The 16,763-nt window shown below is 42.0% G+C and overlaps 1 protein-coding gene across 2 annotated transcripts in view; it reads right to left on the bottom strand.

Annotated features, from left to right (window-relative positions):
- COL11A2 (collagen type XI alpha 2 chain) overlaps positions 1–16,763 on the bottom strand; it is a 154,186-nt gene that overhangs the window by 45,871 nt on the left and 91,552 nt on the right. Inside the window, exons 6-27 of one of the 2 annotated variants that reach the window (XM_069746316.1) lie at positions 15,804–15,917; positions 13,279–13,623; positions 12,335–12,481; positions 11,850–12,038; positions 10,870–10,929; positions 9,187–9,228; positions 8,851–8,913; positions 8,684–8,758; positions 8,306–8,392; positions 8,175–8,231; positions 8,003–8,056; positions 7,287–7,340; positions 7,104–7,157; positions 6,971–7,024; positions 5,817–5,870; positions 5,686–5,730; positions 4,590–4,643; positions 4,469–4,513; positions 4,262–4,360; positions 4,123–4,176; positions 3,201–3,245; positions 1,904–1,957 (exon numbers count right to left, since the gene is read on the bottom strand). In XM_069746316.1, coding sequence (XP_069602417.1) covers positions 1,904–1,957; positions 3,201–3,245; positions 4,123–4,176; positions 4,262–4,360; positions 4,469–4,513; positions 4,590–4,643; positions 5,686–5,730; positions 5,817–5,870; positions 6,971–7,024; positions 7,104–7,157; positions 7,287–7,340; positions 8,003–8,056; positions 8,175–8,231; positions 8,306–8,392; positions 8,684–8,758; positions 8,851–8,913; positions 9,187–9,228; positions 10,870–10,929; positions 11,850–12,038; positions 12,335–12,481; positions 13,279–13,623; positions 15,804–15,917 — 1,845 coding nt within the window. The remainder of the gene's footprint in view (positions 1–1,903; positions 1,958–3,200; positions 3,246–4,122; positions 4,177–4,261; positions 4,361–4,468; positions 4,514–4,589; positions 4,644–5,685; positions 5,731–5,816; positions 5,871–6,970; positions 7,025–7,103; positions 7,158–7,286; positions 7,341–8,002; positions 8,057–8,174; positions 8,232–8,305; positions 8,393–8,683; positions 8,759–8,850; positions 8,914–9,186; positions 9,229–10,869; positions 10,930–11,849; positions 12,039–12,334; positions 12,482–13,278; positions 13,624–15,803; positions 15,918–16,763) is intronic. The other variant, XM_069746315.1, reaches the window with a different exon arrangement.

Below are 16,763 nucleotides of genomic sequence, written 5' to 3'. Positions count from 1 at the left end.
TACTATAGTGCTCTCTACCTGTACTACATGTATTGTAATACTGCTCTCTACCTGTACTACATGTACTATACTGCTCTCTACCTGTACTACATGTATTGTAATACTGCTCTCTACCTGTACTACATGTACTATACTGCTCTCTACCTGTACTACATGTACTATACTGCTCTCTACCTGTACTACATGCTCTGTACTGCTCTCTACCTGTACTACATGTACTGTACTGCTCTCTACCTGTACTACATGTGCTGTACTGCTCTCTACCTGTGCTACATGTACTGTACTGCTCTCTACCTGTACTACATGTGCTGTACTGATCTCTACCTGTACTACATGTACTATACTGCTCTCTAACTGTACTACATGCTCTGTACTGCTCTCTACCTGTACTACATGTACTGTACTGCTCTCTACCTGTACTACATGTACTGTACTGCTCTCTACCTGTACTACATGTACTGTACTGCTCTCTACCTGTACTACATGTACTATATTGCTCTCTACCTGTACTACATGTACTGTACTGCTCTCTACCTGTACTACATGTACGGTACTGCTCTCTACCTGTACTACATGTACGGTAATGCTCTCTACCTGTACTACATGTACTGCTCTCTACCTGTACTACATGTACTATACTGCTCTCTGCCTGTACTACATGTATTGCAATGCTGCTCTCTACCTGTACTACATGTGCAGTACTGCTCTCTACCTGTACTACATGTATTGCAATGCTGCTCTCTACCTGTACTACATGTACTGTACTGCTCTCTACCTGTACTACATGTACTGTACTGCTCTCTACCTGTACCACATGTACTATACTGCTCTCTGCCTGTACTACATGTGCTGTACTGCTCTCTACCTGTGCTACATGTACTGTACTGCTCTCTACCTGTACTACATGTATTGCAATGCTGCTCTCTACCTGTACTACATGTACTGTACTGCTCTCTACCTGTACTACATGTACTGTACTGCTCTCTACCTGTACCACATGTACTATACTGCTCTCTGCCTGTACTACATGTACTATACTGCTCTCTACCTGTACTACATGTACTATACTGCTCTCTGCCTGTACTACATGTACTATACTGTTCTCTACCTGTACTACATGTACTATACTGCTCTCTGCCTGTACTACATGTACTATACTGCTCTCTACCTGTACTACATGTATTGTAATGCTGCTCTCCACCTGTACTACATGTACTATACTGCTCTCTGCCTGTACTACATGTACTATACTGCTCTCTACCTGTACTACATGTACTATACTGCTCTCTGCCTGTACTACATGTACTATACTGCTCTCTACCTGTACTACATGTACTATACTGCTCTCTACCTGTACCACATGTACTATACTGCTCTCTGCCTGTACTACATGTACTATACTGCTCTCTACCTGTACTACATGTACTATACTGCTCTCTGCCTGTACTACATGTACTATACTGTTCTCTACCTGTACTACATGTACTATACTGCTCTCTGCCTGTACTACATGTACTATACTGCTCTCTACCTGTACTACATGTATTGTAATGCTGCTCTCCACCTGTACTACATGTACTATACTGCTCTCTGCCTGTACTACATGTACTATACTGCTCTCTACCTGTACTACATGTACTATACTGCTCTCTGCCTGTACTACATGTACTGTACTGCTCTCTACCTGTACTACATGTATTGCAATGCTGCTCTCCACCTGTGCTTTATGCAGTATTCTGCTCTTTGCCTCTTCACCACATGAAAATATTTGCCTACATTCTTAATTTTCTAGGGTTTCACACAGATTGTTACAAGCATCATTTTCCTAAATAGAACTATAGTAATAGCACATGAATGCAAATTAACAGAATACGGTTAATCAAGAGCTTTTAATTTCCAGTACCTTCACACCGCGGGGTCCAGGATAACCGATTGGACCTTGTGGACCAGAAGGACCCTAGAGATGTGAGAAGGACTTATTAGAACGTGAAGAACACATTTCTCTAATTTCGATGACACAATTTAGGAACGACTATCACAAACACAACAATAATTGATAGTGATATGACTGGGGAAATATTCTTATGTTTATGAGTGGGATCGGATGTAAGTCTCGCAGTCATCCCTGACTAAGATTTATAAAGTAATGAAATTCACAGAAACGATTCATGGGATGGCTTTTAGATTACATTTTTTAGATATCAATAATCTGCAATATTTTAGCACTTTGTTCAAAATTTGAACAAACTGGTGAATGTGTGGCCATTATAACGTGGCATCGGATGATGACAACATCTTTCCATACGTCCCATTATGGCACAGAGACCCCATAGTGGCGATTCCCACATTCAGGAGGTACCGCAGAATCCACATTATTGCTATAACTCAAACATACCCAGGGCGTCCATATTTAATAGGGATCGTCCCATTACATGAACGGTCATTTTAGGGCCTGGCATTTAATACTTCAGGTCAGCCACAGCAGCTGTTTGGGGAAACCTAAAGCTGGGTACGAATTCCACTGATTGCCATTTCTAGTAAAAACAATTACTTAATGTTTTCATTAATACAGATATTATGTACAATGAAGCCGAACAGGTTGGAGAACATGTTAAAAGGTTTTGGGGCTCCATGGATCGCACATTTGCACCTGCCAAGCGCTAGGCTATCTTTTGGATAATCATATCCCATAATAGGTCATATCCATATCAATTCCTGGTCCTCACCGCTTCATTATCTGTGTACCTCGTACTGTCCCCTTAACCTGCCCCTCCATCTTTCCCTTCCCTTTGTGTAATTTTAATACTATTGTTTGTTTGTTCTGTTTTCTTGTATGATCATTGTAATATGATCTGTAAATTATTGAAGTGATATATTCGACTTTATTTTTTATTATTACGCCTTAACGTGAAATACAATAAACATATTTGAAAGAAAAATAAGTCTTCTTGGGGATTTAGGGATGTTCATTTGTATATCTGGATTGTTGATCTGTGACATTTTCATCATTACGAGATGTTGGATATGATAAACCACGAGTCTCACCCAGGACCCAGATGTGGTCATCATAAGTCTGGAGGAGCCGCAAGTCCCACAATCAATGCAGGAATCTCCTCACGTTTTATGGATGACAGACTGAACCCATCAAGATATTAGTATAACGCACAAGAGTCCGATGAGGCATTAGAAGTCACACTCACGTGGTTCCCCTTAAATCCTCCAGGACCTTCTTTACCAGGATGACCCTAGAGAAAGAAGAAATAATTTTAGGATGTGATCAAAATAATCAAGTTGGACAGATGGAGATACCCTGATCATGGTCACGGTGACCTGTTCATTACAAATGGTGACGTCCGATAACACATAGCAAATGTAACACACAGCACATGTAGCACAGACAGAGGAAGGAGCCTCTGAGATATTGTTGTTCCCCAACATTTACACGAGTGTAATGACTTTTGTCTAAAATACAAAATTACTTTTCTCATCATGTGAAAGACCTAAAAATATTATCCTTGGCTGTGTGGTCTTCCCTCTGAAGGTGGCCATACACATGATCCCGATGGGCCACAAAGAGGTCAATTATTTGTCATCGGATCGTCATGTTGGGCCGAACACAGTGTAAAAAAAACACATTGGGTCGATGTAAAGCAAGAAATAATCGTCTGTTCCCACCATGCACATGAAGCTCCAACGAACAATGGATGAAAAAATCCATCCTGACAGAACCCATTCAGACAAGTCTGCTGCCGACTATCGCAAGCATCTGGTCACAATTGGCCACTTAGGACGAGCTTTCCCTTGGACAACCTACAATACTGAGTTGCCTATAAAATCGTCTGATCTTTGGGAGGCCGAGCCAATAGAAACCAAATGTAATGGTGATTTTACACAGTTTTGTAGTATTGTCACTTGCTTATGTCATTCTCAGACCATGAAGGCTAAATTATACATATATATATATATATCACCTGCACAGTAGAAGGATCTGTGCTTATGTGATAGTTGATGAACATTAATGTCTTATTTTTGGACAGATAAGTCTGACAATCACGGATAGACAAAAGATATGTGTGATGGACAGTGGCCATGTAGTAGGTTAGATGGCCAGCAGATACTTACAGGGGGCCCATCTGAGCCGGGGATGCCAGGGAGGCCGGGTTTTCCGTTTGGTCCCTGTACGTAAATATATAAATATTAGATGCAGTTTACAATCAGTCTTACACTTTATCATTATTATATTGAACAAAGTGATACTTACAGTCTCTCCTGGGGGTCCCTGAGCTCCCTGAGGCCCTGAAAGCCCCTGTGTCCCAGAAGTTCCCTGCTGTCCTGGAGGGCCGGGCTCACCTTGTGGACCCTAAAGTATAGAAAAGCATAGCACTCTAGTTAGGTACACCTCATAGAGCCTATATTTTATCACCCTCACTATCCTTTATAATTAATGTTAGGGGGGGATTTAACTTACCAGGTTTCCTTTTGGCCCCACATTTCCATCCATACCTCTGACTCCCTGCAGAGATAAGACCGCTGTTACAATCATTCATCACCATGATATACAGACCAGCAAATCCATGGAGGGTGCTCACCGGTGGGCCAGGAACACCAGGCGGGCCTTTGGGTCCAAGCAAACCTCTGACACCCTAAGGACACATGAAGATGACAACTAATTACAGTGCATACAAGTGTGTATTACCTACAGTGTAACATACAGAAGAACTTATCACATTGTCTCGAAGGAGAAATACTTCATAATCGGGCAGTGAGTAGTGTCAGCTACGGAGGAGCGATCCGGACTATCATCAGGACTATCATCAGGACTATGATCAGGACTATGATCCGGACTATCATCAGGACTATGATCAGGACTATGATCCGGACTATCATCAGGACTATGATCAGGACTATGATCCGGACTATGATCAGGGCTGTGATCCGGACTATGATCCAGACTATGATCCGGACTATGATCAGGGCTGTGATCCGGACTATGATCCAGACTATGTTCCAGACTATTATCCGGACTATCATCAGGGCTATGATCAGGACTATGATCAGGACTATGATCAGGACTATGATACAGACTATGATCTGGACTATCATCAGGGCTATGATCAGGACTATGATCCGGACTATGATCAGGGCTGTGATCCGGACTATGATCCAGACTATGATCCAGACTATTATCCGGACTATCATCAGGGCTATGATAAGGACTATGATCAGAACTATGATCCGGACTATGATCAGGACTATGATCAGGACTATGATCCGGACTATGATCAGGACCATAATCAGGACTATGATCCGGAATATGATCCGGACTATCATCAGGGCTATGATCCAGACTATGATCTGGACTATCATCAGGGCTATGATCAGGACTATGATCAGGACTAGGCCACTAATAAGGGTCATAGTTTACATGTATCTAATACAGAAATATACTGATTTATCTGGTATCAGCACTTCCAGAAATTATATGTAACATTGATAAATACTTTGCATATTATGATTTAACATTTATAGTGCAGGTGAACTGCATAAAAGAAATAAAAGTAGTATAGTGTTGATTCCAAAAAAGTTATTTGTGATCCTAAAATTATCATTGTAGACTGAAAATCGATCTCCAAATATTTACAGTTTGTGTAATTGATTAGAAAAAAGTATAAAAATCTGTCTTACTGGTTCACCGGGAAGTCCACGGGGTCCAACGTCTCCATCACCTCCCTAAGAGACATAGAAATGAGAATATCAGACACTGATCATAGGGTGAGGAGTCATCAGGAGCAAACAGCACCGCGGTCAGTACTCACCCTCTCTCCATCTTCTCCGGGTGGTCCCAAAGGTCCCTGGGTTCCACCATCTCCCTAAAAACACCAGAGATCTGTTATCAGTGGACCTTTAAACTTAACAACTTCACCACCGCATATCGCACTGTTTATAACTGATGCGCAGAACTTCATTTATTCATCTGGACGAGAAACTATTCTTCAAGTAAACTGATGACTTCTTGTTGTGAGTGTCCGTGCTCCATACGACGTCGCATCAGTTGAGATTCGGAATTATTCATTTTAACAGTAATCATCTGAGAAAAGTTCTAACGTTTTTCAGACTTAATTACCGTATATTCATAAAAACAATAATTTGAACATAGATATTAAAAATGTCAGATGATATGTGATGAGGAAGACGTGTGGCCAGAAGAATTGTATCCTCCTCTTGAAACCTTTTTAGGAAAATCCATAGTTTACACCTAAAAAAACAGTTTAAACCTAGGAGCACCCTCGGAGGGCCGAGCAGTTCAGGGCACCTTCCCACCTACTTGTTTTCTATCTATCGCCGCCCTCCTCAGGCCCCTCTAATACCAGAGCTGTCAGTCAAGGAAAAGAAAGGAGGATATAGACAGAAATCAAGTAGATGGGAACATAGATGTGGGACTTACTGTGGAAACACTACTGGTTATGAGTTTACATTTGCTGTTGTTGAGTTTTGAATCATATTTTTTTCGCTATTGAATTTCATTGTGAAAAATTGTGTGCAGGCATTTATAGATAAATTGTTTACGTCAAATAAAGGGATTGTCCTGAATTTCACTCATTTAAGAAAAAAACTTGGACTTTTTTGTACTTTTCATTGTAGGGTGCTGTATCTTTGTAAGTCCCAAGAAGACACCCTTGTGTCTCGCTTTTACAATTAATGCCTATGTACACATCCGTGCTAGATTTCCAAGTCTTTACTTAAAACCTTCACCGCCGGTGTGAATAGAGGTAAAGCCACAGTGTGATTATACCCACGTTCTCCACATGGGAATCATTGATCATGGACTTCTGTATCTATAGAAGACCGCAGCACCATGGGAGAACGTGTTTCAGGGCATTTGTTAATTCTCATGGAGTCTGTTATGTGAACGTTTCCATACTTTACAGATAAAAAAAGGATGATAAAGCGAATCAATTATTTTTCTTACCCGATGACCTTTTTCACCTGGCAATCCCGGCAGCCCGTCAAAGCCACGTTCACCCTGACACAGAAACAAAGATTATTAACACACTGGACTGTGACGGCCGAGACATGGAAGAACCGGGGTGAATAAAACTTACCTTATTACCAAATTCACCAGGCAGGCCACGAGCCCCGTCAGCACCGGAACGACCCTAAGACAGGGATAATCTATCAGAGAACATGTACATGAGATGGGTCCCCTGACCGAGACCCCAGATAGCCGTGCTGAGATCTTCTGCACCTTCCTCACAAGATCCCATACAACAAAGCTGTGTCCTTACCCTTCTCCCGGCCTTTCCTGGAGGTCCAGACAGCCCCTGAGGTCCTCTTTGACCCTAGAAAAGTGAAGAATTCCTTGTTACAGAGAAACAAATTGTGTCCAGTTTCTCTTTGTTCTTTAAAATATGTTTAATGCTTAATATGATTTTCGGAAAAAAAATATTCCCCAAAATATGCCTTAGACATGTCATTGGGTTCTTAAGGTGTTGTATTCACGCTCAGTATTCGGCCATTGCTCATGTACTTATGTAGCATTGCATGGAGGCCATTCTGACGACCAATTGTCGGGTAATGCATTCATGGGGCGTCTTTCTGTTCTCACTCACAGCTTGGGACCCTCTCTATAATGTAGGAGGGGGTTGTAATCTTGGAATAGTATAACAATTATGAATGTAATTATTCAATTGAATTGCAAGAACAATAATAAAAGGATTGGACTAAAAAGCAGCGAACCTCAGTAAGGCCAAGATTCAGGCAATTGTGCCAACCCAAAGCAATGTGGTTCAATAAACCTGCAGTGCCCCCACAGGATAGATGGAGCATTACATGTTTCCTATTGGCTTTTAATATAATGAATGGGCAGGTTGGGACATTCTTCTCTATTAACACAAATATCTTTAACAGATTCTTTAATTCACATATAACTAAAAGATAGATTGATCTTATTAGTTTGATGTAAGGATATTACAAAGCAATGTGCTGCTGCTTACTTAATTACCTGAGGACCTAAATCTCCTTGTTCGCCCTTTAATCCATTATTTCCTGGTGGTCCCTAAAGAAAAATGAATTCATAAAGAGGTACAACACAAAAACATTATTACTATAGTTCGGCAATATTTATATGATTTCCTACATATATAACCCTATAGAAATCCATTGTGAGTACTTACCAGGGGTCCAGATCGCCCAGTATAACCCATTGGTCCCGCGCCCCCACGGAGAGCCAACTGCAGACACAACATATATTAAGTATATTACACAAGACACCTTCCAGACCTTCATTCCTGGGGTGGATTCGTACCCGGGCCTGCTGGAGGATGGCTGCTGCCTGCGCTTCTTGTGCAGAAACTATCGGTCCCTTGTCACCACCACTGGCTCCAAACCGGAACTGCGCGGATCCAATGGAGTAAAAGAGTTAGAACATTGGACACATTTTGGTAACAGAGAACAGTATCAGAATTTGAATAGCTATTTTTTAAGCTCCAGTTAGGTATTTGTATCCTTTACACACTGTGCTGGAGTTTGTGATACAACTCCACAACATTTTACAAGAATATTACAGATTTAGCCATTTTGTATTTTACAATTTTGCTGCTCTAATCAGTTGCAATTGATCACAAAATCTCTAGATGAAAATCACAGATGTATCTGCCCTCCAGATTCATTCATGAACACTTACAGGAAGCATAACGGAGCTGCCGGGCTGTCCTGGTAATCCATTGGCGCCCGCGAGACCGTGTCTGCCCGGGGGACCCTAACATGAGAGAAAAATAAGAGTTTATATACTGAAAAAATATAAGAAAGGCATCAGATTGATTTGGAAACCCTTCTGGGCAATCTCCGTACCCGCTCTCCAGGGTCACCAACGGGTCCAGGATGACCCTGTATTCCTGGGGGACCGGAGTGACCCTAATAAAGAAGAAAAAAGCAGATTTGGATCACGGTGAACATCAGTAAGTTACATTTTATTTAGTAGACCTTAGACAACTTGTAAAGGCTACAATAAAGTGTCATGAATGATGAGTTAGATATCCGGGATGTCTGTGAAAGGCGTTATTTTTTATGGTTATCTTTGGGTCTTGTGTGTCCATGAACCGTTCTTGATAAACACTTACATTCATCAACACAACAATGTCATTGAGCCTTCATGGATAGTGGTATTAGTAGGAATATCGTACATACCGCAGGCCCTTCTGGTCCTGGTGGGCCTTCCACCAATGAACCCTGTAAAAGAAAATCAAAGGAGTGTCAGCACCTTACCATTATCAGTAATCTACTATAGTCACCACGATGAACATCCGCCATATAATAGTTAAGCTTGGTCTATATTTTATAGGTGTCACACAAAGCTTGTATGGCTGCACCCTAATCCATACGATCTCTCCATATACATGTAAGCTCAGTTTGGCCCATTGTGTACCTATTCTTTCAATGGGGAGAGGGGAGTAAGATGCTGCAGACATCCATAGTGCCTTATCTGCCTTGAGTGCAAAGGATCAGGCATACAAAAATGCAATATGCCCAATCCTTGTTTTCACCTGACAGTTCCCAAATAGTAGTCAGCCATTCCATCTAATACAATGGTCAGAAGGTCCCTTCGAAATCAAGGGGTTCACCTGACATTAGTCTAATGAGTATGGCCGCCTGAAGGTGAGGTAAAAGTAGCAAAGTTTGGTAATTATGGTTAATTTGCATCCAAAGATAAATGCAGCCATTCTGAATGCTTAGGGTACCGTCACACAGTGGCATTTTGATCGCTACGACGGCACGATTCGTGACGTTCCAGCGATATATCCGTGACGTTCCAGCGATCTCGCAGTGTCTGACACGCTCCTGCGATCAGGGACCCCGCTGAGAATCGTACGTCGTAGCAGATCGTTTGAAACTTTCTTTCGTCGTCTAGTGTCCCGCTGTGGCGGCATGATCGCATGGTGTAACAAAGGTGTGCACGATATTGTATACGATGTGCGCATAGTAACCAACGGCTTCTACATCGCACATACGTCATGAAATTATCGCCCCAGCGTCGTACATTGCAAAGTGTGACAGCAGTCTACGACGCTGGAGCGATATTGTTACGATGCTGGAGCGTCACGGATCGTGCCATCGTAGCGATCAAAATGCCACTGTGTGACGGTACCCTTAAAGTTGTATCTCCATCTCCAAGATCCTATCCCAATATAAAATAGGTGTACTAATAATAATAATATTAGCAAATACCTCCAATTAAAAATGTAGTATAGTTCTTATGATTCGCTATTTCGCTTACCCCATGTGCAGGGAATTGCAGTAGCTTAGGTATCCATAGTTACGACCACTAACAGCTATCTAACTGTCACTATAGGAGTGGTCGCAACCATAGATACCTAAGCTAATGAATCAGAAGAACTATACTACATTTCTAATTGGAGGTGTTTACTAATATTATCTACTACATATTGGGATAGGATCTTGGAGATGGGAATACCCCTTTATGGATATCGATAAATTGTACTATCAGGACTGTAGTTGGAGGGGTCTGGGGAGACGTGCACCAGGTAAAGACAGATAGGGGGCGCCAACGAGTCTTGGCCAGGATGTTCGGACACAGATCTATGGCAGCAGACCTGGGAGAAGGAAAGTCCCTGTGCTGCTGATAACTACGAGGCAGTTTTACCATTACTTGCTTTGAGGCTAAATCATGTGAAAACCAATAAGGCTGCACATTGCAAAAATGTCCCAAAACACATCAAAACTAGAAAATGGAAATAAGCGTATACATATATATATGATGTAAAGTAAAGCATTCTAGTCCTCCCTTCTGTTGAACCTCATGGGGACTGATATCGGCACCACGTGTGTAATGTGCCCGCTACTCGTACTCACCGACTCCATGTGAGCGGCTTCACCCTTGTCTCCTTTCAGCCCGCGGGGACCACTGATAGCCTGTGGGTAGCACACATATAACCACAAAGACACAGTTAGTATCACTTAGTCTTCTAAAGCGTCTCCTAACTGTTCCCCCTGTGCACACAATGCATTTATGGACATGACATATAACGAGGCGGAATATTCCATAACATTATCTTATTATTATTATCTACTTAATTAAGAAAATGTACTTCAAGATTTAAGTTTTTATTAAAACTGAACTTTCTTATAAAATGACTTTAAAGCAAATGGTTTATAGCCCATGATATGCAGATAACAAAGCTGATACGTGAAGGCTGTACATACGATATCACTGCACAGTGACCCCAATAATATCGGGCCCGAATAAGCGATAGCTGACTATACAACGCATCTAATTCAGCCAAGCTGCGATGTGCAGGGTCCCGTACACACTTCTGGCACATCATAAACTTCCAGGGCATATCGGGAATGCTATGATGCCATAAGCCAGAGTCAGAAAGAATCCTCTAGATGTCATTAGTCACCATTGGATTACTCCATTCTGACAGCACAAAATAGAAAGTGATGTCACCGCGACATCATCATCTATCTGAGCAAGAAGACACAAAGCAAAGAGGACAATGGAGAGGGGACATAAGAAGAGGAGTGAAGACGGGAGAAGACCCTAACACATGCGCCAGGAGGGGAAGAAGACACGACATGGAAAAGTGGTCAATGACGTAGAAGTTTCCAGAAAGAAAAAACAATCACACGAAGAAATGGAAAATGATGAGTAGAATAAGTATCAGTGACTGGACATTGAGTGACACAGAGACCAACAAGACAAAGAAACTGAGACACGAGAAGTAACGAACACCAGAAGGACCAAGGAAGGAGGGAGAAGAACGATTTGTGCTTAGAGTCTCATAAAACATTGTAGGGCACGATGTTCTCATACGATTTGTGAGACTTACACCTCCACTCTCAGGAGTCTCGGCGGAGAGGACTGGACCCAGGTGTGTACTCTCCGAACCCTCATGATAATCCTTGTACACATACTCATAGTCCAGCCCGACTGTTGGAATTTCCTCCTCTCCGATCACATATTCCTCTATGAAGGAATCACTACCCTTGACATCTGTAGAAGGAGCATTTTCCTTTTCCTTTTGGAAGGGCAAATAAGGTGAGAATACAGATAAAGAAGGGAATGACAGGAGGAAAAAGTGAGATAAAATACTCAAAGCATTGTACAAGGGCAGAATATGTACTAAATTAACATATGGAGGGAATGTGGAGAATCCCAATGGCCGGGCATGTGAAGACACAGCCTAAAACTTGGAAAAAATATATATTTCGCAAATAGCTAATTTTTTTAACTTGTGGTCCAGAAAAATATAAAGTCCTAGAGTATCAGATGTTGTAAAGTCCATCCTTGCCTCATAGTGGAGCCAGTGGTTACCTGTGGATTGGGTGGAACTTCTTGAGTGGGTTCTTCCTCCCAAACCTCATAAACATCCTCCCCGATGGGTGATACTGTATAATCTGGGCTCTGTTCTAGAACGGTGGGCTCAGGGGTCATAACAGGTTCAGTGGTCTGGGCAGGGTCCTTAATAACCAAGGTAGGTAAGGAATTTACAGGAAAAGAGGACAGCATGAGAAATAGCAAGAAAGGGGAAGATGAAGGAAGTTGAGAATGGAGGGAAGGAGTGGAAATAGATGAGGGTCCAGCAATTGAAGTTCAAGAGATAGAAGGGGAAAAAAAATAAAATTGCAAGCATTAGTCTGTTATCAATTTACTCCTCATACTCGAGGAGAACAAGGTCTCGTCCCCATCATGCTGTAGATTTACTCAGATGGGTCATTATTACCCGCGTGACCAATGTCCGCCGAGCGGTAGATAATGAATCCAATCGTAAATCGTGTCAGATGATGTCCTCCCATCCAGCAATGGGGGATGTGGGACTCATGTCATTCATTTATTCAATGTAACAACAGTTACACAAGAGCGAAACATGAGAGCCCTGAAGAAACAGAACAACCCAACAGCGTTGCGAAAAGGACGATTTGCAGTGGTCAATGCCATTATTAATTACATTAAAGTCTTTACCGTTTGTGCCAATATGTATACTCTATAGTCGGGCCAAGGATTAGCGGGAGGGTGGGCATCGTTCTGCTCAGAGGTCTCTTGTTTTGCATGGACAACAATGAATGAACCCAAAGCTTGGAGCAAGAAGCAGAGAATGGAAAACACGATGCAAAACGAGGACAAACAAACATCATCAACATCTCCATGTAAACGCCCATATCCTGTAAAAGGCAGGATCATGGGGTAACTGTTGGGGAGCGGGTGTCATGTATGTCAGATCACGCCCCTGGGATCTGCATACTTTGTTTTTGCTCTACCTGCTGGTAACCATTCCCCACGTTCCTCCTCTTGGCAGCGGCGAACTTTTTCTTGGGCGGTGCTTTGCCCACAGAATTTTTCACTGGGGTGTTTCGCTTGGTTGGGGCTTTGCCCGCAGAATTTTTCACTGGGGTGTTTTGCTTGGTGGGGGCTTTGCCCACTGAATTTCTCACTGGGGTATTTCGCTTGGTGGGGGCTTTGCCCACAGAATTTTTCACTGGGGTGTTTCGCTTGGTGGGAGCTTTGCCTACAACACCATTTTTCACTTTGCCAGTACTCTTTGCCGGAGGAGGCACCTTTGACTTTGACTTGGCTGGTGGCTTGTGATTTTTGGCTTTGTTTTTCTGCCAATGGCCATGGCAGGTAAGATTGGGAGGAGGACATGGGATTTTCAGGGCAGGTAATGATAATGAGGAACACATGGGACACAGACAAAAAAATGGATTGGAGAAAAAGAGAGAAAAATAAACATGAATAAAACATGTGATGAACAGACAACGGTCAATGGATGCAGGAACTAGATGTCGCCCAGCAAGGAAAACTAAGGGGAGTACTCTGATCCTCCAGACTAAGAACTGTCCTAACATCAAATCAGTGGAGAAGACAACGTTCTGCATCTTCTCCACTTCTACATAAACAATCATGGATTCTGCTTCTTCAAGGAAAAAGTTATTATATAAAGAAAACTAGAGCTAATGTGAAGAAAACACAGAAAAACAGACGGGGAACCCCGGGCTCAATTTACTTATGAAACAAATCTTCCAAAAACACTGTCTCAAAGTTTGTGACAATGGGACAGTTATGAAGTTCTAGAACAGAAGTATATACAAAATCCCATTATCCATGGGATGGTGAATAAATTAATTTATGGAGGAAAAAAAAAACAAAACCACTCAAAACACATCAAACATATGGCTCTAAGAAAAATAAATTGAGCCCTAAAAAGTCAAAATAAATAGAAATAAAATGGACGCGACAGAATATAGCAGAACCGACAATACACAGAAAAAAAGAAATGACAAATGTGACGTGCATTATGCATTATGTTAGAAACTGTGCACAAACAGAGAACATAGATGTCAAAGAACGGTACAAACACATCCAGGAACAGACGAGAACAAGACGAAGAAGGTGAATAAAAAAAAAATCACAAATTATATTCATATTAGCTATTGAGAAAAAATATAAGAACTTGTCCAGGACTTATATATTGAAGGTTAAATATTAGGATAGGCCATCAATATCTGACCGGGGTGGGTGCGACACCGGTCAGTTGTTCCCAGTATTTAAATCAATAGGTGCGGATGTGCAGTCAGTACCGGCCGCGGCCACTATAGATCTGGAGGAGCTGTGACGTGCAGCTCCACACAGGAGTACCGTGAACAGCGGATCGTCAGGGGGGCCGGGTGTCACTCCCCCACCAATCAGGTATTTATGACATATCCTAAGGATCAATGTAAAAGTCCCAGACAACCCCCTTAAATAAGAAGAATGAAATGGAAGTATCACTTATATATTTTTTACTAATTAAATCAAGATATTGATAAATATGATTCTTAGCTGTTTTTATTTTCTATAGGTTTTTTCATCCTATTTTCTCTATATGATTACAGGATGGCGTTCTTGCCTGAGCTGCCGGTCTCCGCAATATGAGATATGCTTTACTGGAGCCTCATGATCCACGGGAAACAACAGACATGAAAAATGCACTGATTTCTAAGTGAGTGTGTTGTGGGCATGTCCTGTAATCTGTGCAGAGGTCATTATGCAGAGAGGCGGAGGAAGTGAGATGTGACATCTCCTACAGTGATTGGGCCTATATATAGATGTTCATTTATATTGTGATGTTGTCGTTCATTATAATGAGGTGAGTGCTGAGAATTGAACTCTATCGGTGAGGAATTGTCAGCCAATTATAAGGCTCGATGGCCAGAGAGAAAATTGCAATATGTGAGCTTCTGTTTTAAGATATTGAGTGTCATGAAAAAATTAAATCATTAAAAAAATCTTTAAAAGATATGTTTAGAACAAAATCTTTAACAGGAAATTCCTGTAAAAATTGGAGTTTTCTATTTTAATAATTTATGGAATTCTTTAGGCGTCCTAATAGAAAAGATACTAAAAAAACAAACAAACCATCGGGCTCCACTTATTCCAGCAGAGGTTTGATTTCTTTGTGATTTTCTTACATTTAATACATAAAACAATACAAATATTAATGACCGAATGATGGACAATGACGAGACGGTAAAATAGACAGAAACATGACGGAGATCACACATATCATGCTCCATGCATGGGAAATAATAACGTAAGGAGAAAAGCATAAGACAGAAATAGGAGAGACATCGCGCCTCTGACCCTGATCGGCCATCACTAGATCCTATGTGATCAGATGGAGCGTTTCCGTACTTCTGACCCGCGTTCCTGGCTGGGCAGCCTCCAGTTATACAGCTATACATGCCAGATGGGAAGACGGGACACATGACATCAGGATGTATAGACTGACACACCCACAGGTTACCTGCTCCGCGGCGCCCCCTTCAGGGGCACTTGCAGTAGGTGGGGCAGATGTTCTTTCCTCCTTATTGTCATAATAGTAGGGATATTCATAATACTCCACCTCTTCCTCTGCGTACTACATGTGCGGGAGGAGGGAGAGGGTTGTAAGCCAAGGAGATAGATTAGAGCGTCCATTCTGGAACTGTTACTAGAGATTGAGAAGAGCTGGAATGATGTCGGAGACCTCGTCTAGAAATAATATCTGAATAATCCTCATGAAACGCGGACAAACATCACAACTCAATTTGCTTCCGCTTTCCGCTCCATCCTTAAGTTCCACATCATTGTAGAAGACAAGGTCTCCACCTCATTCCACCAATGGTGTTAGTAAGATCAGCGCGGATCTCGTTGCTCTCAATCTCAATAATTTACCATGAGGAATACTGGAAGAAAGAGACGGAAGAGACAGGAGAAGGTGGCAAGTCGGAGTGGAGGGATAGTACCGGGGATGTCTACAATGTGCATGTGATGTCCGCAGTAGGGGCCGTGTAATGACCGCAAATATGAAGGACTTTAGTCCACCTCAGTGTCTTCACCAGGTTCCCCCGTCAGTCCGACTGTGTGCAGAATATATTTGTGAAGTGGTCGGAACATGAGTTGATTTGAAGTGAAACATTGACCCTAATGGACAGAAATATGGAATGTCAACCACAGAGAAGGAAGGTCGATTACAACCCTGAAGTCCTCGCTGCGGACATGTGATCAATTATAGAGCGTCTTTATTCAGCTCTTAAGGTGTAACCGTCCTTCCGTTAGAAATTTCAGAATGAATTGTGTAAATAAGAAATAAACATTATGTCTGACCGTTATGACTTGTATGTTCAGCCTGTTGTAGGCTCTATTCCTAATGTGTAACATACGCAGCCCCCAGAGAAAATAGGAGATCCTGCTCCCCTATCTCTAGCACTGAGCAGTGTAGCTG

This window comes from Ranitomeya imitator, chromosome 2 (genome assembly GCF_032444005.1).
Source record: "Ranitomeya imitator isolate aRanImi1 chromosome 2, aRanImi1.pri, whole genome shotgun sequence".
Taxonomy (NCBI): Eukaryota; Metazoa; Chordata; class Amphibia; order Anura; family Dendrobatidae; genus Ranitomeya; species Ranitomeya imitator.
The sequence above is the reverse complement of the archived record's forward strand: the minus strand, read 5'-3'. Positions and strand labels throughout refer to the sequence as shown.